General features: G+C 35.9%; 1 protein-coding gene across 1 annotated transcript; it reads left to right on the top strand.

The window, feature by feature from the left end:
* On the top strand, positions 1-26,976 carry LOC150101532 (cytochrome P450 2J6-like). Its single transcript, XM_090400629.1, has 8 exons — positions 1-227; positions 17,193-17,317; positions 20,821-20,927; positions 23,125-23,426; positions 24,060-24,178; positions 25,329-25,584; positions 26,014-26,201; positions 26,545-26,976. Exons 1-8 carry the CDS (start codon positions 16-18, stop codon positions 26,724-26,726), a joined length of 1,491 nt encoding a protein of 496 aa, XP_090256755.1. The 5' UTR covers positions 1-15; the 3' UTR covers positions 26,727-26,976.

A 26,976-nucleotide genomic window follows, 5' to 3' on the forward strand; every position in this document is an offset into this window, starting at 1 on the left:
CATACAGTTAATAGAATGTTTGAATACCTGTCTTCGTTTCAACAAACTTTGCTTGCATCGTTTGTTGTGTTAATCGTAGTGTACTGGATACAAAATGCTCTCAGATGGAAAAGAAATATTCCTCCTGGACCCAGGGGTTTACCAATAGTGGGATATTTGCCATATTTGAAAAAAGAACCAGCGGTCCAATTCATGGAACTTGCCAAAGAGTATGGAAGTGTTTTCAGGTGAGTAGGAGAACGTTGATATAATTTATACAGTCGCTTAAAATGGAAAAGTGAGTTACTTTTAAATCAGTTTACAAAGTTTTTTTAAATCTGTTTTAAAAAAATTAAATTCATTGATAGCATTTCAATTATTTTATCATTAAGTTATAACGTTTGTAGTAGTAAAACAAGAACTATGAAAGTGGTACTAACACTATTAGTACATCACACCCATAGAATCGAAAGATTCAACATGATCAGTTACCTAGGAGATTAAATAGAAAACACTGCATGTACATATACCCCAAACGTTAAATAATAATCTCTCTCTTCACAAACGGTTGATTCAATTTCGATGGCAGGTGTATTCTAACATCACGTTATGTGTCCTATTACTACAAATAACGTGCAGATCATATTTCTTTAACCAATGTCATCTATAGAACGTTTCTACAGTTGGAACTGCTGCCTCTGGGAAGGGGGGGGGGGCTGCAGTCAACAAGCAACAATCTTTTGAAGGTCAAAGTTAATGGAACTGGCGCTGCACGTTTAGGAACAACCATCAAAACTGTTAAGTGCATTTTTTGTAAACTTTGTACGTTGGAGATGTGAAACAGCATAAAATTCTACAGATTCGTACCCGGAATGTTGTTATGATACATTAAGAGATTGAGTGAGAGACAAAGGAAATTCAAAAATAATATATTTATTATAAATAATATTAGTGTTGATTTTTCTGTATTATCTTCAATGGTGTGGGTGTAAAATGTTTATATTCGCAAGCGCTCTATAGAAGTTTGCATTTCAAATAAATTTATCTCCTAAAGCGAAAAAAGGCCCACACATTTAACACAGTTAAAGAACATAAACATTACATAAGATTTCTTCTCTTCAAACTCACAGGGTTTTGTGAGAATGCACAAACTTTAATAACACACAGTTTCTGCAATTGTCAATAATGGTGATAAAATATAAATGTCTAACTCATGTCTGTTTTTCCTTTAAAAAAAAAAAAAGAATAAATTGTTGTACAATCTTTCTTAAAAAGAACGTATTTCTTTCATATATTCTTTGCTGTATCAGTTTCTTCTTTCTTTAGAATATGAAGATAACTTTAAAGTTACCAGTTTCCTTGTTGAAGCTTCATCATTATCCTTAAGTATAAAAAGTTCAGCTCTTACAGGTTACAGCGCTTATCTGAAATTCCCTTTCTGCATACGGGTATCAAAAAGGAACTGTTCTTTGTTTCGGGAGAAAGTATATAATTAATTTTATCTGTTACTACTTTACTTCATATAAAGAAAATTTATCTGTTAATTTTGTGATAATATTTGTTTCTCCTCATAACGCTCTTATCCACTATTTTTGGCTTAAGAATTTCCTTAAAACTATTTTCTCCCCTAAAATTTCCAACTCCCCTCTCTAGAACGTCGTCTTTTTTTTGTTGTGTTCTAATGAATGCAACAACTATTCTTTATGCTCTATCGCAGTGCTTCCCAAACTTCTGGATGTCGGGGCCCCCTTTGCAAAAATTAAAATATTACACGGCCCCCCTCGAAAAAAAATCATAATAGAGAGATATATTATTATAATATTTATTGTATTTATATTCAATATAAATACAAAACATACACAGCGAATATTGCAAAAACCAAATGCATATATTACATTTTTTGCCTCTTACCATTTGGTTCTGAAGACGATGGTAAAATATGAAATACTGTCTTTTTTTTTTTTTTTTTTTGAGTCTGTTTCTGCTTCTTCTGATGTTCGTGGTTTTTTTTTTTTTATTTTTTATCGGCCACTTATCCATCTCAGGGTTAAATTAAATTTTTTAACGTAGAATAGATCAAATAATATCACCACTTACCGATACTGGCACACCACAGACTGATAACATGAAATTAGTGAATATTACCTGAATAAGGAAATCCCCAGACCAGGAACATTTTTCTCTTTTGTGACTTTTCTCCCTTTAAGGTAATTAAGCCTAACGCGAAACAGACAGCAAAGGCAGGTTATTAAAACGTGTATATGATTGGTGCGGTATTAATAAAAGATGGCGCAACCGAAAGATAAAAGCTTTATGAAAATATGAAAACAGAAAACTAGCTCGGATGACAGTGATAATATAAAACGAGTTTTGATATGTATATAAAGTCAATATCAACAGTCACTGATTACGAACGTGTGATGAAAGGGACAGGAAGATTTGGAGCTTCCCTGGAGAGCATTCGAAGTAAATACAATTAACCACTGCTTAGAAATGAAACTTATATGAATAAGCAATATTTACTAATATTCATCAAGCGCCGAAATACGCAGGAAGCAAAGTTTGTGAACCAATCTGTGATTTTTTCCATTAAAATATAAAAAATAACAAAAAAGAAATAATAAATAATAAAAGTTAAATACGTTTCTTTTAAAATAAAAACAATCTACTTAGTCTTAAAACATTTTAAATTTGTTTTCATTATTTCACGAACCCCTCAACAAAACTTATGGCCCCCAAGGGGGCCGCGGCCGACAGTTTGGGAAGCGCTGCTCTATCGCACTCAGTGAACTTCCTCTTTGGAAGCACGATGTTGACGCAAGCGCACTACTGCCTGAGGTGTAATGAACATGGCGACGAAGTGAAGGCCGCTTGTATACAAGCAGGGGCTCGCCGGCAATATGTGCAATGTGTGCGACGCACACAGGCGCCAAAGATTTCAGGCGAGGAATACTTAAAAATATATTATTCATTAATTATATCAAAATAAATTACATTTTTGTTTAAATTTTAATTATATTTTATAGATTTGTCTTAAACAAATTATTTTTAATCACTTATTTGTTATTATTCCTTAAGATCTTATTTTATTCTGATCCTAGTTCTAACAAGGCCGTAAACAAGTAAAAACTTGTAAAAACAAGTAAAAACTTGAACTTGCGTGAGTTTACTGTTTACAGGATGGCGCGCGTTTGAATTTGTTTAATCTTGTTTACACTCGCATTTGCTCTAAACATATATAAGAAAATTTGCTGCAGTTTTTAACTTTATTCTATATTCTGCTGTTATCAGCAGAATATAGGCAACATCTCGCAATGTACTTGAATCGTCATGAGAAAAAAATTAAATCATTTGAACAATTACAAAAAATGGACAGAATTAATTACATCCTTAAAAAATAAAAATAAAACTTGTATTGATCATTTGCAACAAACAGTTTTGGATAATGAAAGGAAACGTCGATATGAAGTTATAAAAAGAATAATTTTTGTACTATCTCTTCGTGGTAAAAGTAATAAACTTTAAGATCTCAGCAATGGCAATTTTTAAATTTAGAAACGTTTGATTCTTTTATATCGGAACATACGCGACGTGTAGTTAATAATCCTGACTTTAAAAATATGCCCTCCTATTTAGGAGATAAAATTCAAAATGAAATACTCACTTTATTGGCATCAAATATTAAAAATAACATTTTTATAAAGTGTTTTTTATTGGGGGAAGGGATATAGGGGCGCCAACTAAAGTTTTGCACATAGGCACCGGACACTACTGGCGCACCCCTGTATACAAGTCAGCAGTTCTTCAATGTAGTGAAAACGTCGTCGAAAAGTTCAGTAATTTCTTCTCTCAAGTTTATGTTACAAAAATTAAAAAAAAAAAAACTACATAGAGGCAAAAGATTTTTTTTAAAAATAAAATATCACAATCGAATAGTTTTCGATGGGCGTAAGTAACATCTTTCTTATATAAACATTTCTAATTATTACAAGAAATAATACATTTTTGGAAATGTTTAACCACATGATAAATAATAAAAACTAAAGTTATCCCTTACTTTTCATTTAATTATCTGATCAAATTCGACCCCTCTAAAAATTAATGTAAGATAATCGGATATCGCTAAATAATAGATACATTTTTCTTAAGCTTTGTGAGTTAGAGAAACAGTGTCTTAAGACAAAACATTTTACGAACACGGAACGAAATCGAGTTCGAGAACCTTCGATTTGCAACATAAAGTTACCAAAATAAGAGATAATTTAAGGAAGTATTTAAAAAGAACATACTAACTGCAGTGAGCAAACTAACAAAAGTATTCAATAATAGGGAAAATGAAACGAAAGTGTTAAAGGCGCTACAGTCCACTACAACCAAGTAGGTGCAGACTAATTTAGCTCAGCTTACTCTTTTATACTCACAAGTCGTCAAAAAAGTATACTACACGATGGCCCTTAAGTCATGGAAAGATTTAAACATTTAATAATTTTTTATTAATTTTTTTATTTTTATTAATTATTATTATTTTTTGTTATAATGAAACACAGAACCTGGAGATTTTTTATAAAAAAAATCAGCGAATGCGTTTTATTCTCGTATAGGGAGTAGGCCATGCCATTTTACCCCTATCTAACTTTTGGAGACTAAGTGGGAAGTTCAATCTTCACTGGTAGCCAGTCAGGGATAGATTTCCCATAACTATCACTAATTTAATCGGCACAAAGCAGTGAAGAGATGGCTAACAAGATTAACATTGTGTATGGCTAACAAGGCTAACATTGTGTATGGTTAGGGACCACGAGATGTGCCGCCATCTCGTGGTCTCCCTTACCATACACAATGTTTATAATGTCTGAAATAGTCGGTTCTATGATTGATTTTCCGGGACGAAAACCCGAGTTTTCGGGAGAAAAAACCCGCCTGCCAGTTCCAGAGATCGACTAACTCTGGAACTGGTCAAAAAAATGTTAGAAAAGGTTCCTCTAGTCGGCGACTAGATTTGAATCCAAGTCTTCCGTCTTGCGTTTAAACGTCGTAGAGTACAAATGCTACTTTCATTGAGCCATTCAGACTCTGAGAGTTTTTGTTAGTTATGAAAAAACCAAATCACGTAAATATCTTCTATTTTTAGCTTCACAAACACGGGTACTTTCTACCTTTCTACGGCATGTTCCATGACAGCATTTAATATTTCTAGCTTCAGCACCTGAATTCCTGCATGCATGCATATTCTCCTTGAGCTATAGGATTTTCTTGGGCTTGTTTACTTCCAGGTAATTCCATAGGAAGAAGTCAGGAGCGACAGATTTGGAGAACGTGATGGCGAATAAATTGTAGATCTTGGCGAAATTATTCCCTCGCCAAAATTCTGCGTTAGGTGTTCCCTTCCATAAATTCCCAAACGTTTCTTAGAATACATGAAAAAATATACTAAAAATGAGTAATCAAAAACTTTATTCAGATTTTAAACCCGTTTTTTAGTTATGGTTCACTCAGTAAAACCATGTTTGCTTTAATAGCCAAGCCAATACCTCTACTAAAACAGCGAAGAACTTAAGAATATCATAAAAGAAAAACAAAATAGATCCAAGAAAAATCAAAATCGAAACCACAAAAGTGAATATTATTACTAATTGAAGAGTGTTATTCTAATCCCAAGAACAGAACAGATATTGACTTACAACGAAATCTCTAAAGAATGTAAAGACACTCGAGTAGCAAATTCTGACAAGAAATATCTTCCAAAGCTAATTATATGTTATGTTTCCAGTGAAATCATTTAAGAACGAAGAGCAGTTGGCTCGAAATCGAAAGATTGCACTAAACGTTTGAGGATAAAACTGTCTTCTAATGCCAATGTCAAAATACTGTGGAAAATGTGCCACTGCATCGTTAGGTAAGATTTCTGAGGTGTTTTAACTGTATTAAGCTAAATATCACACACACACACACACACACACACACACACACACACACACACACACACACACACACACACACACACACACACACACACACACACACACACACACACACACACACACACACACACACACACACACACACACACACACACACACACACACACACACACACACACACAAATCACAGTCATAATAAGCATACCAAAACCAAAAACGAGATAGTAAAGAAATTTAAGTAATCAGACCTTGGGGCAACGAAGAATTAACAGATGTAAGAAGAAGAGTTAATGCACTTAGAAGACTATATCAGAGCGCTTACAACAATGACGATTTAGGGCAAACTACACACGATAATTATTATAAAGCTAAATACAGTTGTCAGTACACAATTACAAACGCAAAAATAAAATCGTGGAAAAAATCCTGCAATGTTTCTACTGCATAAACTATTTGGAACTGTATATCTAAGTTAGCAGTAAACAAGAATGAAACAGCACACATATTATTACCTATTAAACTAACACAGATGTCTTTTATTTCTGAAAAATACAAATCAACAGATAAATAAATTTACGAAAAATTCATATGTATATATATATATATATATAAATATATATTGAAAAGTGGATTGTAATGAAGTTGCCCTGCTCAGCGAGTTGATTCCATTGGTTCCAGTCTTGGAGTAAGAGATCCAGTGCGTTGTTTTGTTTGTGGTGATGATGACGCTCATGGAGGAGAAGACTTGTCACTTTCGTTTATTAGAAGCAAGCAGGTGGTCAGCTCGCCTCTCTCATGGATGGTGTTTTGCTATCTGCTGTTGTGTGTCGAAGATAGAAACTGTATATCATTGCCTTCGCAGCGATGAAGAGTTGCAGATCAAATGGTTTTCTTGACTGTGCGTGTAAAGATTGAAATATTCCTCTTCTGAATGAACACAACCACAGTTTAAGGCTGCCGTTTCCCTAGACGAACGGATTAATTTCAGGAGAGACATTTATCCGAAAAATCTGGGTTGAATTTGTGTTGTATAGCAGGAGTGGGAAGGATATCCTGCCATATTCTCCGCTGAACGTCAGGTTTTGTGGCTTTCTTGCGATATGATAGATCCCAATGAATTGTGTTTGCTGGTATGATACGGTATTATCCAAAGATGTAATTTGGTCGGAATGCTGTATTAGTGTTCTGTAGATATTGATTACATTGGAGAGTGTAATTCTCTCTCACGCATTTCTTGTTTTTATCAGGCCATCGATAAATAAGATACGGTTTTAATTAAAAGGAAATGAACTGGATCTTCTATATCGGAGGAGCTGAGCCTCCCTCTTCCGTTATGCTATCAGGCATAGCTGTTGAAAAGCAGATTTCACAGCATTTACGGGTTCAGCCTGATTCATGAATTCATAGTTTCAGTGATTTTCGAAATTGCCAGGTAAGTCTCGGTGAGCAAATGTCATCGCCCCCACACTTCGTCAGCTCCATGGAGGGAAAAAAAACTCTCACTCTCTCAGTGATGGAGTTCATTGCCATTGCGTTGTGAAAGATGGATTCCATGACGGTTTCAGCAAGGGAGCCTGTCTACTGTGTGCTGGAGATGTAAGTCCTTCCATCTTCGAAGGGCATGTCTGTAAAAGTTTGTTAGACTTTTTGGCAACGAGTCTAGCAAACTTTACAACCTTAAAAACGTCCACAACCTTAAGAATCACAACCGCACAGGGGCAGTTGTCATTGTTAAAGTTGTGGAGAAAGAGATACCTCTAATAGCAGAACTGAAAAAAATACCTTAGGCAGTTTTATTCCATTCCCTGTTGCTGGGTATTGAGGTAAAACCAATTGCAATACATTGTGATTGTGTTTTCAATGGATATCATGTTTTGCCCTCTTTCTTTAAGAGAAATACTTACAGTACCTCGGGGTAAGAAAGCCAGTTTCTTTGGTTCCATAAAACTTGATAGATGGTTAACTGTATTTATTTGATCAAATGCACTGGTGGCATGAGAATATATGCCAAAGACTATGGTAGCTATTTGATTAGCAATTATTCTCTCTCTCTCTCTCTCTCTCTCTATCTATCTATCTATCTATCTATCTATCTATCTATCTATCTATCTATCTATATTGTCTTGTCGCTGAAGTGTGCAGACGTGTCCAAGGTCGCTCTTGCCTAAAGTTGTGTTTTGTGCGGTCGAATGCGTCAATCAACTTCAAGATTTATATCTACATAATCGTAAGCACCTAATCTATCGCGTTAAAAAATTAGTTTTCTAAATTTGTGAAGCTAGGAAAAGTTATATTAATTTTAAAATTTTTAAATCTTCTTTGTTCGTGTGCTTATTGTTACAACGGTATGCCTTCGAGTACCGGGAATTTGTGATAGCTTGCGTTTCCCCTTATTCGCCCGAAGCAATGGCCAGTATAAACCACAGCATATCACCACCAGCAGCAGCCGGTCCACGCCCGAGCTCAGCAGGAATCGGTCAAAGGTTGCAGAATTCCGATCAAGGAAACGACACCAGCCACATCGCCAGAGAAGAAAAAGACATCAGTCTCAGCCCCCCGGACAACAACGGACAAAGGTCAGTACTCTCTGTCTCCTATGCTAACATTGTAGCTAATACTTCAGCGCGAATTAATACCACTGCCACAACGCGTACAAACGTTCACCCAGCCAACCGCTTTTCCCGAGATAACGGAATTGTAATTTTCGCAATCGAAAATACCCCACTGGAAAAGTATCTAGATGCAGTAGCTCAACATGTTCCCCCCAAAAATATAACTCACATATCAAGAGTTGCCGGAACCGTACAAATGTACTTTAACAACGCATCTTGGTCTGAGACATTAATTGAAAAGGGAATAGACATCGGAGCATGCCACGTGAATATCTCACCAATCGCAATTGCTCCCACAAAAGTAACAGTGTCAAATGTTCCACCGGAAATAAGCCATCAAATGCTTCGCGGATTACTATCAAAATACGGCGCAGTGACAGGTAAAATCCGAACGCTACGCGCCTCTACAACTAGGCCTGAATTCGCTCACATCAAGAGCTTTAGAAGACAGGCTCTAATGCACTTTGGCGACAATACAATCGGCTCCATACCCAAAATAATCAACACAGAAATAGATGGAGTACCCTACACCTTTTATATTACTGTTGCTGCTCAGTGCTTTTACTGCCACGAAGAAGGCCATGTAAGGAAGTTATGCCCGTATATACCCAGAAATGAGAAACCGGTTAACAACACTACTAACCCTAGCGAATCAGAGAATCAGAAGCAGCAAGCAGCCAACCCCAAAAAACAGAGCATCCCTAACAAACAACAAAGATCTCAAGGAAACAGCTCTCAGCCCAGTACCGAGGAGACAAAATCAAGTGGTAGCACTAAAGAAACCCAACTTTCGAAAGAACCTCCACCAACATCGATTAAAAGCAATCCTAGAGAAAAGGAAACGGAACACAGACAACTAACTAACTCTGATAAAGATACAAATAACGAAGAGGAGCAAGAAACAAAAACGGAAAAAAAGCCAAAGACAAACCAGCGCAGCTGCAGCAGGGAACCTTTGCCTCCAAGCACTCTGGAACCCTCCCAGCAGCCTGTAGAGGGGGATGAAGAGATCGAGCTTCTTGAGTCCTCAGATGATGAAGAGGAAACTGGAAATGCAAGTCTTCCTCACACTGAAGGCCCACTCACAAGTGAGCAGCTTCAGAGCTTTCTTAAAAAAGTTCGAGGCTCTTCACAAAAACTGCTGACAGCCTATGACTACACCGCTGACATCAGTGGTCTTATCACCCAGCTGGAAGAGTTAAGAACTATTCTGGCAGGAAAAAGAGGGAGAAAAACCACCAATCTCAGGAAAAGGATATACTACCTGATAAACGGGCTTGAATCCCAGCGGCAGCGTAACTATCCATAAAGGAAGTGAGGATTACCGCACCAAATAAAACTAAACCATAAAAATAATGAGCACCTCAATAAACCTTCTCTCACTAAACGCTAGAGGATGTGCCACACCACTGCGAAACAGGCTGGTCCTGCAGCATATCCTTGCCCAACGGCCAGAAATAGTTATGCTGCAGGAAACAAACTTCCATTGCAATAGCAAAGCTTCATATCAACACTGGAAGAACTGGCCTTATACCATGCACCACTGTCCTGCCATACAACTTCATGGATCGGGAGTCAGCATTGGAATTCACCAAAACAGCGCTCTAAAAGTAGAAATAATCGATACCTTTCCTGGGTGTGCAATATATGCACTCATTACAACTCAGACAGGAAAGAAAATATATATCATTAACATATACATCCCACAAAATGACCAGCTTGCAGTGCAGGTACTGGAGTTTGTGCGAAACCACCTCAGCAAGGTCAATGACCACATCATACTGGCAGGGGATTTCAACTGCACTCTGGATCCTGCAATGGACAGACAGCAATGCCAAGAACATCGACACTCACTAGTTCAGCTTCTCCAGGATGTAATAAATGACTTCGAGCTGACTGACACCTTCAGACACTTGCACCCACATGAGAAAATGTTCTCCTGGAGAGCCAAAGGTGGTCCTACCAGTGTCTTATACCAGGCACGGCTCGACAGATACTACACATCGATGCACACAATACCCTACATCAGGAGAGTCACATACCATCCATCTCATGCATCAGACCATGATTCCATCCTTCTTAACATTTGCTTTCCTGGACACACCAGATACAAAGGAGGAGCATACTGGATATTTAACAACAGCCTACTAAAGGATACAGAATATCTCAGAACCTCTAAAATCTATATCGAAACTCTCATCAGAAATATACCTACTTCACAATCAATTTCCGAGTGGTGGTCACTTTTTAAATCCAAAGTTAAGGTATTCACCCAAAAATATAGTCACCGAAGAAATTTGAACAAGCATTCAGCCCTTAAAAATTTGCAACAACAACAGCAATTGCATCATCCAGAATCTGAGGAATACCAGTCCCTAGAAGCCACCATACGCTCACACCTAGAGCACTCTGCAAGAGGAGCACTAATAAGAGCACGACGCAAACATATTAACTTCGCAGATGCCCCTACAAAGTATTTCTTTTCACTAGAAAAACGCCAACAAGAGTGCACCACTATATCTGCTATTAAAACAGATAATGGAAACATCATAGAAAATAATGACGAAATCCTCTTATATACCTTGCAGTACTACAAAAATTTGTACCAAGCCAACCCAACATCTATGGAGGCCACGAATAAAATTCTCTCCGATGTGAAAAGACTCTCACCAACAACAAGGAGTAACACAGAACTCCCTATCACGTTACACGATCTGAAAACTGCCTGCACCTCCTTACCTAAAGATAAATCTCCTGGCATAGACGGGCTCACCACTGAATTTTATCAGTCCTTCTGGGAACAGCTTGGACCTATCCTCTACAGAGTATTTGTCGAAGCGAATACCAATGGCTTTCCACTCAATATGACAACATCAGTTATCAAACTCATTCCAAAGAAAGGAGACGCGACGAAACTAGGAAACTGGAGACCCATCTCTATCACAAACACCGACTGCAAAATTATATCCAAAGCCATTGCCAACAAACTTAAACCCGCTCTGAGCGAAATAATAAATAGGCATCAGAGCTATTCCATCCCTGGAAGATCTATCCACGAAAACTTACATCTCATAAGGGATCTCATAAGCATAGCGAACAACAACAGTGAAACAATGGGTCTTGTAACACTAGACCAAGAAAAAGCTTTCGACCGCGTTGAACACCTTTACCTCTTCAACTGCTTGAAAGCATTTGGCTTTGGCTCAGGCATCATTCACTCTATTAAAATGTTGTATGCCAAGGCACAGTTTTGCATGAAAATAAACAACAGGCTTACCATAACTGCACCATACAGCAGAGGTATTAAACAAGGCTGTCCACTCTCCGGTCCTCTTTACACAATTGCCATCGAACCCTTTCTGTGTAGACTCAGCATGCTGCTCAAAGCATGCCGCCCTAAACTTCCCTACCAAACCATAACCCTGACAGCATATGCTGATGATGTTACAATTATAGCCCGCAAAGAAGAGGACTTTCATAACATACAAGTGGCATACCAACAATATCAGGCAGCCTCAGGAGCCAAACTAAACACACATAAAACCATAGGACTGTGGTGTGGCAAATGGAAAAACCGAACCGATTCCCCAATGTCTGGTACCTGGTCCACAGAGGGAAACAAATACCTGGGGATTTACCTAGGAAACACACCCTCTTATGTGGATAAGAACTGGGAAACACTAAACAAGCGTTTCAAGCAAGTTCTAGGAAAGTGGGCAGCAATACGAGCCTCTGCCTCCACAAGAGGGAGAACAATAATCGTTAACCAAATAGCCACCAGTGTCCTTTGGCATACACTAAAGATCCTTACGCCACCAGTTCAATTCATCAAACAAATAAAGTCAACCATATATCGATTCATATGGAATAAAACAAACTGGCTTTCCTACTCCCAGCTATGTACTTCTCTCAAAGATGGAGGACAAAAGTTGGTCTCCATTGACAACAGGATAACAACGTTCCGCGCTCGATTTCTCATAAATGCCCTACAACAGGAAATATCACACAAGTGTACCACTGAGTATATTTTCACTTCTGCCACTAGAGGTCTCTCTCTCTCCACCACCTTAAGAATGACAACAGCTCAAGTGCCTGTAAGTTTAACAAACTTCTACAAAGACGCCCTTCGACGATGGAAGAAGCTAAACCTCCAGCACACAGTGAAGACAGCATCCCTACCTGAAATCCTCATGGAACCCATCTTTCACAACACGATGGTAAGAAGCCCGATCACTCAGAAAGAATTTTTCTTTCCTCCATGGAGCTGGCGAAACGTGAGGATCTTGGGTGACATTCTTTCTCCAAGCCTCACCTGGCGCTTTCCAAATTCGCTCGAAAACCTGGAATATGGGAATGAGTCTGAGCAGATAGACACCGTAAAGGCCGCTTTTCAAGCCGCTATGCCTGATAGCATAACAGAAGTGGGGCTTACTCCTCCAAACTCAGAAGTTTTGGCGCCTATCTTTCTGATAAAAACCAATAACTCATGGGAGAAACTTACACCCAGCAACACCAACAAGATCTACAGCACCCTAACACAACAGTCAAACCAAAGCACTTTGATGGAAAATCCTGCATCATCTGATCAAACACTATTTCAATGGGATCTACCATATCGCACAAGAGCCATCAAACCTGACGCAGATATTCAGTGGAGAATGTGGCATAATATATTACCTACTCCTACTATATTACGAAAATTTAACTCAAACGTCTCAGATAACTGCCTCTTCTGCTACCAATTAGGAACGGTCCGGCATGTCTACTTGGAATGCCCAGTCAACACTAAATTAATCAGTTTGACTCGGGAAACGGCAGCTCTTACCTGTGGTAATCTTCATACAGAAGAGGAATATTTCAATCTCGTCCATGTGGAGCCAAATAACCATTCATTCTGCAATTACCTTTTCATCACCGCAAAAGCGGTAATATACAACTTCTACCTCAGACATACAAGACCAGACAGCACAGCAACTTCACAGAGAGAGGCAACTGACCAACTCACTGCAGCCTTCCAACAAAAGGTGAGATGTCGGATCCTACACGAACATCACTACCATAGGCAAAACAACACCTTAGATCTTTTCCACCAAGAATGGAATCCACGGAATCAACTCCTGGCTGAGCAGGGCGACTGCATTATAATCCAATTTCCAGCATAGAAGTGACACCTTTACCCCCCCCCAAAAAAAAAAGAAAGGGGGAAGAAAGAAGGATTGTTGTGCTTAACAGTGCGAAAGTTAATCAGCTGGCACTCTCATGTTAATAGATAATATTGTGCAATAGTAACTTCTATGTTCTTCCACATTTATGTTCTTATGTTAAAACAAGATCTTATGTTATCATGTTAAAATAACTCTTAATGGCTTTAATTTATTTAAAAAAAAAAAAAATGTAATTAGCCTTATAAGTGACTTCGATGTAACATACCTCAACAAGAGTATGTAACCTCTCTGTCTGACTGCAGAGAACCAAAAACCGGTTAATCCTGTATATAAGATTGTTATGTTTACAATAAAAAAAAAAAAAAATATATCTATCTATCTATCTATCTATGGAGACAGCGGTTTCCATTACCACTTACTCTCCTTGGAACCTTTAATAAGTATACGAGTATCCACCAGCCGTGGCTGGTAAAGGACACTGGTAGGACCAACTTTGGCCCTACAGAAGTACAATTTTTCATGTGGGTGTAGGTGTCTGAAGATATCAGTCAGCTCGTAGATATTTTTTTATGATCAAATTTTTATGAACCGATACATGAGAAGTTGGTTAATCAAACTTTAGCTTTAATACCATATATGAGGAATTAGTTGATTACATCCTGGTAATCAACAAATTACTCTCTCGCTAGTGAGAGTCTATGTTCCTGGCTTTTGTGTCTGTCCATTGCAGCATCCAGACTACAGTTGAAATTCCCTTCCAGTATCAGGTGGTCTTCACTAACTTTGCTGAGTTGATTCTATATATATACTGTATATATATATTTTTTCCAGTTTGAGGATTAATGATTGTACACATTGTGCAACCATGAAAGGTATCGATGATCCATAATTTTAGGGAGCTCTTTTGGTGGATACCATATAGTGATTTCTAATCCATGTAATTGTATGTATTTGCTTCCTGCAGCATAACTATTTCTGGCCGATGGGTAAGGATATACTGCTGAACGAGCCTGTTTTGCAGTGGTATGGCACATCCTCTTGCACTTGCTCATGATGTACTGGGCTACTTTGGCTTGTATGATGCAACTCGTTTGCTTTAAGTATAATTAAGCTGACACTGGGATTCAAGACCTTTGATCAGGTAATAAATTATTTTTCGGAGGGTGATGTTTTTTTTTCCCTTTTTGTCCCTCGAGAAGATTTCTTAGTTCTTCCAGCTGGGCAGTTAGACCACTGATGACGACTATAGTCGTAAGTTGCGACCCGTTTTTGTGATCACCCTAGAACTCTTTTATAGAAGCTCTGGAGCTGCTCAGATGTCAACGGGACTTCAATGTGAGGAATACCTGCATTTTGTGTTTCTTTTTTTGTCGTCGTCGTTTGAGTATTCGGGAAGCACGATCTCTTCATCCCCTTTACAGGTTGTTGGGAAGATTCTAGAATACTTGGAGGCTGAGGATCTCTTGTGGAACCGCGGTTGTTCATCTTTGGTTGTTTGGTAGATATTTTGGGGTAGAGAGAGAGAGAGAGAGAGGTGGGGGGAGGACAGAATTAGGCACTCTTAACGATAATGAAACTTCTCCTAATGAAATCGAATCAATACGAAAATCAATTCAGCCAAGAAAAACCTCAGTAATGAAGGGATATCTAGTATCATACGCTTAAGAACATTTCTTGAATTTTCCATATTTGTAACAACCCATACAAAAAATGCCTCAAGAAAGGAAAATTTCCTTTAATATGGAAACGCATAAAATTATAACCGAGTCACGGTTTCATAATGATGTAGCGAATTTATGGGATCTCGGTCACCTTCCTGACCAAGATCCCCTAAATTAAGAATACCGAAATCAATAGCGCGCATTGCCTATTTAGAATCCACTGTATTAATGAAATTAATTTATTTTTAACATTTGATAAATCTTTTAAACGTGCTCAGTTTTAAATAATTTATTTATCATTATGTTTTACTATATGATATGTACATCACCCGTTTCTCTTTGCAGTTCTATCATAAATGTCCTGTTCTGCGGGATTTAATCTTACACATATATTTATTTAGATGGAGCAATATGTTTCAAAAATGAGAGAAAGCAATCTGCGTATGTTTCCCTAGCTACAGGTAGACATAGATTACTAGCATTTAAAAGTGATTCTGTATCTAATACAGAGTATATTATATTTATATCATTCATCACCTTGCAGTTAATATAAATACAAAATCCTCAGTATTCTGTGGAGCTAATCATATTTAATAAGAAAAAAATATAATTATTGTTATGTTTAAAACAACAAATATAATTTAACATATTTGAGTAGTGAAGGGAATCGTTGTAAAAATAAGAAGTTTTCATTTCTTAGCCCAATTTATTACTTTTCAATACATGTTTTGGATTATCAAATGAAACCGACTAACTCACTTTCCAGATAAAGATTTTTCGCATTCTATGGGAAGTCGAATATACGAACTCATTTGATTCTACAATATGACAGGTTTTGTTGGGACTTGCTACAAGAACATTGTTCTGTAATAATTATTACACCGCATGTGCTGAATCAACTCGGTGAAATTTAACAAATTACATATATTTGTTATAGTTTTTCGCCTCGCGTTTGCTTATCATGTGCCATTGAATTAATAATGTTGATTTCCCGTTGCTTCTTTATGTAGTATGCTTCGTGAAACATACTACAGGTGGTACCAACGAAGACATTGCAATAAGAATAAAAAATCTTTCTACGCATTTAAAACTTTACAGAAAATTTGGAAATCATCCAATATAAAAACAAACTTAAAGGTGCAAATTTTTAACTCAACTGCTAAATCTGTATTACTTTATGGAAGTGAATCATGGAAATTAACCAAACAAAAAGAAAATAAAATGCCTTCCAAACAAAAAGGAAGATGCCTTCCAAACAAAATATCTTTGCAGAATTCTCAAAATTTACTGGACAAATAAAATCTTAAATATTGAAATTTACAACAAAACCAAAACCAAACCCATTACAATAGAGTTAAAGAAACACAGATGGACACGGATAGGCCATGTATTGAGAATGCCAACATCAGAACACACAAGAACAGCATTGACATGGGCGACTGATGGTAAAAGGAAGAAAGGAAGACTCAAAATGGCATGGCGCCGGATAGTAATCCAAGAACGAAACAAACTAGGATGGTCGAGCTGGGGGAAAGCAAAAGAAACAGCACTGGACCGAAGAGGATGGCACGCGAAACTCGTGGCTTCATGCACCTAATTCAAGTCAAGTTCGTGAAACAACTTTTATTAATCACCCTTTGCCAGAACTGTTAAAACACTTGAATAGACAGACGCAATATTTCATAAAATACAGTAACTTTGAATTTATTTTATTTATTTATTTTTGTCTTCTGCACGAGGATACTATTTTTGTACATGTTGATATAAGATGTACTTGAGTCGCTGAGATTATTATTCTTACATAGCACAACCTAATTTTATATTACAGCCTGTTGATTCATATTTCTATTTTAGTATCAGCCTTGGCAGAACTCTTGCAGTGGTTTTAACAGATTTCCAGTCAATTAAAGAGACTTTACCTAAACCAGAATTCCTTAATAGACCTTATGGAGCTAATAACTTCATACCAAATACGTTAGGTAAGTAAACAAATATCAAATTAATAACATATAAATATTTTGATAGTTTTCGTACGAAGTTATTTTTATAAATTAGAAAGGTACTTTTCATTGAAGGCAGAATGACAGAAAAATTATCACCCAGTTAATAGAAAATAGACTATAACCATATCATTCTTGGACTGATCTTTGGATCGAAACGGATTATTCAAGTGAATATATGCATCGGTGTATATTGATTTAATGAAATTCGGATCTACTACTCTTTGACCTCGAGTTCCTTTGGTTACATGCTGCTCGGGTAAGTTTTCCCACAACAGCTCAATAAATTTTGTTTCATTTTTCTCATGAGATTTTACTGCTACCCAATCTATATTTGGATAATTAAGGTCTCCCATTATCAATTACTCTTTTCGCTCCCATCATCTCTATTTGATGATGCATTTCTTCATCACCAACAATCGATATGTCTCAACACTAACTGGATTCAAGTCATCCGATATCATTAGCAGCATTCCCCCTCCTATCCTATCCTATCCTCTCTATCCTTCCTAAAAATAGTGTATCCTTTACACTCGATACCATTTAGTATGTCTGATTCTGATTCTTATTCAAGTTTTACTAATGCCTACAATCTGAGGTCCCAACATATTGACTAAGGCAACCAACTCGACCCCTTCATTTCTGATACTCCTAGCATTCGTGTACAGACATAATAATCTACCTGCAAGTTCTTTTGCAGTCTTCATGACACAGTTGGACAACTTGCAGATCTCTATTCTTCTCTAGTGCCCTATATATGTAGACAACTTTGCACACGTTTGATGGGTCTAAAGGACGAAAATCCTCCTTGTAATCAATTCTATGATAAAGCCCATTCCCGTGATTACACAGTTATGTAATATTATGACTCTTATGCTTATATTCTCAGCATTCTTCCCATTATAATTTCATTTTCCAATCTTTCCTCAGACTCACTCCGCACATCTAAAAACTCTCATTCATTCCTTCTACACAGCCTACGCATGGAATCTTTTGCCATCATGACCGTTCTGCTTAATTTTCTTAGGGGAAAACCTCAATAAAACAGATAAAAATCACCAGTTTTCAATGTGCTCTAAATTCGCCGACCAATCACAATGTATCGTCGAATTCGGGTTCTAGACAACGTTAATTAATAAGCGAGATTAAACTTTTAACCGTAATCACTAATAACGATAATGACTATAGCAAAATACTTAGTACAAATTTGACTTTGTCAGTGATTTCTTCAATCTCAGAAATGATTTTAAGAAGTATAATTTGCACTCAAATATATAAAATGGTTCCTATAAGTAGTGCATTTGTTAAATACAGAATGTTTCTTTGCTTTTTCAAAAAATAAAGATTTTCTGTCCATTTTTTTCACTTGAAAAATATGTAATGGAAATACTGATTAAAGTGCGCATATCTTTAATTGGTTTTTAAGGGGAATATTTTTATAAACAGATTGATTTTCTTTTAAAAACCAGGCTCCTGTGAATTTTTTCTGCTGGTAATAATAGATAAATGAACTGAACACAGCAAACAAACACGATTAACACCCGTTCTTTAAATGGACTTCGAACTTCCATGAAACACATACTTACACTGTCTTGTGTAAGACATGATTTTCATATGCTGCCATCTCTAAGCCAAAACAGGAATCTCTATTACTAATGGAAATGTATATCAACAATGATTAAAAGTGATATTCCGGTTTCCAATTACCTCTAAAAATGCTTCTTGATCAGAAGAGTTGGATAACTGGTGACTCTTTCCTCTCAGATTCGCTGCAGACACTGTCGCACAGACCTACTGCTTCCGTTGTATGCCTCTTGCATAATATTTTCACGAGCGTTGTTCCATCGAAGTGATTGCCATCTTTCCCCCATTTCCCACCCACTCATAAACACCCGACCTGAGCAGATAATACCAACATTCATTCACCCACTGATTTCATTTACAACATTCACTAAGCTCTTGATCATTCAATCACTGGCCAACTCCAAACAAACCGAACCAACTTCTCAACCTTCTCTTTTATACTCTTTACCACTGTACTCCAGAACAGTCTTCCCAATACAGTTTTTCCCAAAGGAAAAACGGAAATTCTTCCGTTGTTCTGAAACATAAATAGATTCCTTTCATCTCCTTGACCAGTTGTTCACAAGCGGCATAGTGATGTTTTATAGGTAACTCAATCCCTCTTTTATGGAAATTATATACAGTCATTCCACGACTTACAACCACTCGTACTTATGACGACCATCCCATTAACACGTTTCTGTATACCAATCCAGTCTCGCGACCCATGGATCAGGGTATTATGCTGCTTTCGAGATATATTATTTAAAAAATAATAATAATTTTTTCCCTGAGCTATTGCTGATACTGAGAATAAGAAACTTGTGAATGGAATATACTCCTAATATCTTGCATTGCACAAAGAATGTAAGTTCTGTATGGAACTTAAATTCTTTGTGCAAAGAATGTAAGTTCTGTATGGAATGAGATGACCGCTAAGAGTATGAATGATGTTTGGAAGGAGCTGCTAAAAATACTGTATACGATTTTAAAGACAACGCCTTTCAAGAGAATGGTAACAAGATTGTGTTGAAAACTAAATAGTGATGATTACTAATGAAGATGGATAGCAGTTGGTGTAAGCTGTGGAAAAAGAGCTCGTTAATGGAAACCTTACAGAAGTAACGAGTATAGAAGGAGAAGAAAGAAAAACGTAGAAGAATATGAAGAATGAGAAGGAAGAAAAATGCAGAAGAATATGAAGAACGAGAAGAAAGAAAAAAGTAGAAAAATATGAAGAAGTCGATCCTCAACTCATAAAAGTTAACAGTGTAATAACTAGCAGAGATATTTGTCTCTTAAGCAAGAAATTTGGTTATTTGAGAAAATTAATTCCAACATGGATAGATTTAGCAAGGAAGAGAGAAGGACGCAAGGTGAATGTAATGTACAAATTTTTAAAAAAGCACACTCCTGCTATCACCTCATTACTGAATATATCTTTGATCTTCCACAAGTTAAGCATCTTGTTAATTATCCTCAGAATGCTTGTTGCAATTTCTACATTTGAAGAATCTGTTGTTAAGGAACTAGCCTCACCTGTCTCCTATGAATCTTCCAATTAATAAAAGAACAGCTTTGAAGAATTATTCTTTCTCCATTTGTTCCCAGCTGATTATTTTACTGTAAGCGCAGCGATTCACTGTACACTCCTCATGTTTCATTATATATTACAGTAATTTTATAACTTTTACTTGTATTATTGTACCATAAACAAAGAGCCAAATCAGTTCAAAATATAACAAATAGACCTACACATTTTAGCAGATATTAATTCTTAACATACTCTGATGATTCACAAAGTGATTTGCAACTTACGACGAGATCGTGAGAACTGAATTCCGTCCTAAGTAGAGGAATGAGAGTACTTCGAACTAGATTCACAGCAATAGTATACTGTAAGGCTGTTACTGTTTCAGGAGTTGGTTCTGCAAATGGAGTGGATTGGGAGGAGCAAAGAAGAGTTTCTGTGACAACATTGAGGAACGCAGGAATGGGAAAGTCCTTCTTCGAAGAATATCTGCACGTAAGTTCATTTATTTATTGAATACCAACATGAAATTTGAAATTTCTCCTAAAATTACATATAACGTTCATTTATACCACTTCTTGATAGTTCCAGTATAAGACCAATATAATTAAGCAATAAAACCTATATGGAAAAGAAGAGAAAGCACATATCTGAATTATCATATTACAACCAAGTCTTCCTATAATTAAAATTCAAATAACTTCAAAAATATTAAGCACACTTACTCAGTTCTATGTCATCCTACATCAAGTATGGTCCTCGTTAATTAAACACCTCAGGAGCTGGTGTTTAATTAACATGAATATTATTGTTTGAAACGTGACAAACCCAGCTAAGTACATTTACCATAACACACCATTTTTAAACCATTTACAACCGTTGACACAATTATGGACACAATTGCGGTACATGAAAAAAACTTGGGTTTTTTTCATGTACCGCAAAACAGGCAAGCCTGCAATACGCACGCAATTTTCAAACGTAGCATACAATGTAGATAGTATTAATCGATGTATCAGGTTTCTGAAAGCCATGATTCTCTGTTACATATTTTTGAGCCTAATGCGACTAACGGAAGATGGGATGGAATAAGATATGTGTTTTAACTTACAATTAGTTATTTTATGGTGCTTATAGCAGAACTCTCAAGAATTTAAGCATGACCATAAAAATCTTAAAAGAGTTATACCGGAATTATACATAGTTTGATTACTCTAAATTTAATCATAAAATTGAATTATATTTATATTTTTTTTTTATTTAGCGAAGTCTCATAAATGTTCACTATTATATGTGATTTAGAAGGTCGCTAAATGGTTGCTTACTACAGTGTTCGGCTTTTGTGATTCTTTGTATTTGTTCAACTTTCGATGCCAATTTAATTTTATATTATCATTCTACGATGAATAATTTTCCATTCGTTTGCTGCCTGATTGATAACGGCTTATTTCAAATCTTAGAAATATATTCTCAGATAGGAACATAAAACTAGAAATTTATGAAGGATTGATAAATTTCTTTTAGTTCAAGTCTCTGATCATCGGCCTTTTAAGCATAAAAGTGGCGCTGAGATTCATCAGAGAAAGAGAGAGGAAGATATAAAATATAGAGTGAAATAGTGACAGAGGAGAAAAAAAATGCCTCACATTTTAGCTGTGACCCACCGTGTACTTCTAATGCGGTCGTTTGACTTTTCACTCATTAAAGGAAAAGTCCCAAAAAGGAAAACAAAATACATTAAAAACTTAACAAAAGTAAACAGATAAAATGAATATTAAAATATTATTAAAACCAGTATACGAAGTATCAATACCTGTAAAACCACGGATAAAAACAATAAAAACAAGTGAACAAATTGGGGAGACCAGGCTCGACAGATCCCTCTCTAAAAGGGCTCAGGACCGCCTCGATGTTGGCCTTCGTAGCGCACGTTTGTTCAGGCCACCCCCCCCCCCTACATTAGACTGAAATGAAAGTAGACTAAAATGACAAAACTAATAAAAATATGAGTTTAAAAAGTCATAAAAATTATGATGTTACAAATATATGCACACTTTAATTCTCTCCTGTGTAATCTGGCATGGTTGCTGGTCTACATCATCTCCTTAGGAACCGCTCTTGCCCAAGGGGTATCTTTCCCGCTCCCCGAATCGAGGGAAATAGGTGGAGAAGCAGTTCCTAATTCGATGGTAAATTTTGGCTTCCTCAGTGAGGAAATGCTTTTTACTTGTTTTCCGTATGCGATATTTAAAACATTGATCCCAGAAATTAGGTATTTTTTCTTTTCTCACCGGTGGTGGAAATTACAATAGTAACACCTCGGACAAAGTTGGCAACTGGATCCTAAGCACTTCAGCCAGCCTTCGCCAAATGCGCTGCACCGGTGGACACTGGTAAAAGAGGTGCCCAGATCAGGAGTCTCAAACCCAAAGAAATCGGAATGATGCATACAAAGAAATCTTTTCAACTTACCACTAGTAATCTGATATAAAACTATTACTTTTACTAGTAACTGGTGCTTAAATTTTAAGAGTGAAAAATATAAAATATTAATATAGACAAATGATTATATAATACGAGAAATAATTCTTTGTCTGCATACAATATCGGATGTCTTGAGTCCATTCAATGAAATGTAAATGAGACATTTTTTTACTAATGCCATTTATATCAAATATGTATTTCCTTCCAGGAAGAAATATCTGACCTGATGAAAGAGATCGAAAAACATAACGGAAAACCCTGTGATTATAATAAATATATCTTTGTCAGCTTTTCAAATGCTATTTGGATTTTGGTGTTTGGAAAACGTTTCGAACATAATGATCCGATATGGCCTTTTATTCGTCAGTTAATGGATGACTTCCTGGAATTTTTTGACGAAGGCGCAATTGTTGGCTACCTACCAAAGATTTGGTATATCTTACGTTGGTTAGGATGGGTACATTACGACAAACAGATGAAATCATTTAGCAAATTTGATAAAATGATAAGGTGAGAAGTTAAGTTTTTCTTAGGATATAATTTTTGTATTATTTAAGTGAAATTCTTTATGTTTAAATGAGATTCTTAAAAAAGTATATATTCTTTACCTTCAACTTTCTTTCAACTATTTTTAATGTTAGTTAAAAAGAAATTTAGATCTGGACCCAATGCACCCATTAAACAGTTTCATTTCGCAAATATCTACGTATCGTTAGAAATATATGGGGTTTCCTTTGGAAGTGATCAACTCTTGCCCCATCTTAGCATTGATTCCACTAGACCAGGAAATGGTATTAAAATATTCTGGATTAAGAGAGAGAGAATAATGTCCCGGACGTTAGGGACCAGACGAAGGACATGAATTGAAATCAGGAGAATAATAAGCACCCGGTGGAGCATACGAAATGCGTGGATATGTTTTTCGATCTACGCTTGCGAAATGCAAGCGTAGATCGAAGTAATGATGTAATGAAAACAATCTCATACCATGATATCCAGCTTGTTTCCAGTCAGTTTTGCAGTCTGGTTGATCAGAAACTGACTGGGGACTCTCTTTTTATGTGTAATTTTCGATTCTTTAGGATTTATGTTAAAATGCAATCGTTTATAGCATTAATATGATCTTACATTTATCTGTTACAGCAAAGAATTGGAAAACCGTAAAAGAAATCCAGATAAAAGTGAAATTCCAGATTTTATTAATAATTTCACGAAAGAAATGGAAAGACGAGTACATGGTAACAAACCAACCAACCTTACAGGTGAGTACCTCCGTTTAAGGATTCAATTGTCGTCTATATACGTCTTTATGGTTTTGGTATTCCTTGGTAAAAGCTTTTTTTCTTTCTTTCTTAAATCGGGTGGCCTAACAGAAGAAATGGCATTGTGAAGTCTCGTAAAACTTAATTGGTTGAAAACAAAAATGAGTACTCTTAGAACCTTGGGGGTAAGGAATCAAATCATTGTTTGGGATGTCTTTCACATACTCATACATAACATTCACTCCTACATTTGGGAGAGGCCTTCCTCTGACTACGGTAAAGGTCGTAATTAGCTATAACTTCTAGATAAATGTATTTTATTGGCAGATATGGTTTCAGGTATCTCAATTAAGCACACACAAAACTCAATTATGCTTCCCAAGGATTAAAATTGTTGTTTAATTCTTACCGAAACAAAAGCAAAAAAGTTGGCAGTGAATTATCTTTATGAGAAGGCCAATTGTATATAGAGAATGATCACTATTAATATCCCATGATGCAACGTACACTTCCTTTCAGAAGTGTATATTTATTTTCATTAAATTAAAAGGAAAGTGAAATTATCCATACTTATTTCGACCTTTATTGAGGTCAACAGGAATCAGACCAAGAAGCTACCAAGGTCGAATGCAGAAGTAATATATTTTCATATATAAATATACTTCTAATGTACAACTAAGGCATACGTTATTTATTAAAATAACATATGCCTTAGTTGGCTGATAATATCTATCAAATATTGTGTATTTTTCAAGTTTGATCGAATTTAAAATACTCTCTCATTCCAACACTTTTATTTTAATTGTATAATGTTATTCAAATTGCTAAAAATTGATAAAATAATTCATAGTTCCGTTAGTATGACAATGTTCTTGAGACGAGTTAGATTCCCTTCTCGATACGAATGAATATAGAGTTCTTTTGAAATGATAAATTGCTTAATTCCATATACAGGATGGAGGTATTTTACTTTTGAAAACTCAGGATTCTCATCCTCCAAAAAAAAGACAAATGCGTTCTATGTCTTATTTTTATAACCAAGATTTAATGGATTATCTAATAACAATTGCACGTTTTCAATCATATCTGAAATAGAAACCTCATTATCTGTAAATTCACACTAATAGAAAAGTTTTCAAAACCTTTGCAGTGACCAAGTTGAAAGGAAATGTCCAACTTTACGTTCCTGCAGGAATACTCACCAGCAGTTTGTCTATAGATTGGTTAATTCTAATATTATCTGCCCACCTAGAAATACAAGAACGCATTTTTAAAGAGATCATTGAAGTGGCTGGAAAATCACGAACTATTTGTTTGGATGATAGGAAGAATATGCCCTACACAGTAGCTGTGATTCAAGAGGCACAGAGATTCAGAAATATACTTCCTGTAAGCGACCTTAGAGTGTAAGTGACGTTTATTATTATTAGTAGTAGTAGTGTATGGACGCCTCCATGGAGTCTATACACTTATTGCGGGAGGAGAGCATTACCTTTTTTGTCATTAAAGTAATATAATTTAAACAGGGAACAAAATATTTGGAAAACAAACGTATTACTCCTGTTTGCCTTAAGTATTCTTGGAAGTTTTATACATATTAATGATTTTAAAATGTTTAAAACTTCTCCCTACATATTTACTTTTATGTAAACTAAGCTTATGTAATCAATTTAATATATTTATTGTATAATAAATATATTAATTAAGTTTTAATAAATAAATTCTAATAAATATCCCTATTAAAATTTGCATCTTTAAAGTTAGCAAAACATTTTATATTATGGGTTATTCAGACAAATATTATATGTCTCATGATTAAATGTCGTCCAATTTAGGGCTTCCACAAATTCAACAATCGCAGGATATGATATTCCTAAAGGAACTGTCATAATACCAGTTTTCCATGCAGTCCACACTAATCCAGAACTGTGGGAGAAACCGGATCAGTTTATTCCAGAAAGGTTTTTAGGTGAAAATGGAAAAGACGTTAAGAGACCGGAACCCTATATTCCTTTTTCTATTGGTATGCAATGTTCTATATTGTTCTTTCCATATTTCATTCTAAACGTGCAATACGCGCAGTGACAAACAATGGTAAATTATAAACTGAAAGAAATTGCAAATGATGGGATATTGTCAGTTGTTTTTTTATGATGATCGAAGCCTTTATTTGTAACATATAATAAAGGGAAGGGAGGAAGTTGCTCTAAGAGGTAATAAACCCTTGTTTTTTCTTACTTTTTGGAAACGAAACTAAAATGATTAAAATATATTTTTAAAAAGATGAGATTATGTTATCAGTGCAATGTTATTGTACACGTATATGTTTTCTGTGTAGTGACAAGTATTTCCTGTTTTTCTTACAGGTAAACGTAACTGTCCTGGTGAACCATTAGCAATGACGGCCATTTTTCTTATAATCACCCACATTATACACCAGTTTAAGATATTGCCACCTGAAGGCAAGAAGACAGATCTTACTCCAAAGATTTCTGAATTATTTCTTTATCCTAAGAAACAACTTTTGCGATTTATTGCAAGGGAATAACAAGAAATGGAATGGACGTATGAAAACATTCACATTTTTTTAACAAAATCCTTTTCACCGTTTTAAATACATTATCGGTGTCTACTTTTAAAATGCCGTCAAACTAAAGATCTTTTTACTTATTGAATGCAATATTTATAGAAATTCTTTATAGAAATGAAATGTAAAGTTTTATGTTTTTCGTATTATCTATTTCTTCTATTAAGAAATGTAACCCAGTGTATATAAAAATCAAGACAACTGAAATTTA

This window comes from Typopeltis vanoorti, chromosome 11, assembly GCF_054136105.1.
Source record: "Typopeltis vanoorti isolate ZY-2024b chromosome 11, IOZ_Tvanoo_1.0, whole genome shotgun sequence".
Taxonomy (NCBI): domain Eukaryota; kingdom Metazoa; phylum Arthropoda; class Arachnida; order Uropygi; family Thelyphonidae; genus Typopeltis; species Typopeltis vanoorti.

Bases quoted from the DNA above. Each gene is read 5' to 3' on its own strand.
- LOC150101532 (XM_090400629.1), top strand. From the start codon at position 16: ATGTTTGAATACCTGTCTTCGTTTCAACAAACTTTGCTTGCATCGTTT. The intron at 17,318-20,820 runs GTAAGTAAACAA...TTACTGTTTCAG, and splicing joins CTTCATACCAAATACGTTAG to GAGTTGGTTCTGCAAATGGA. The intron at 26,202-26,544 runs GTATGCAATGTT...TTTTTCTTACAG, and splicing joins CTATATTCCTTTTTCTATTG to GTAAACGTAACTGTCCTGGT.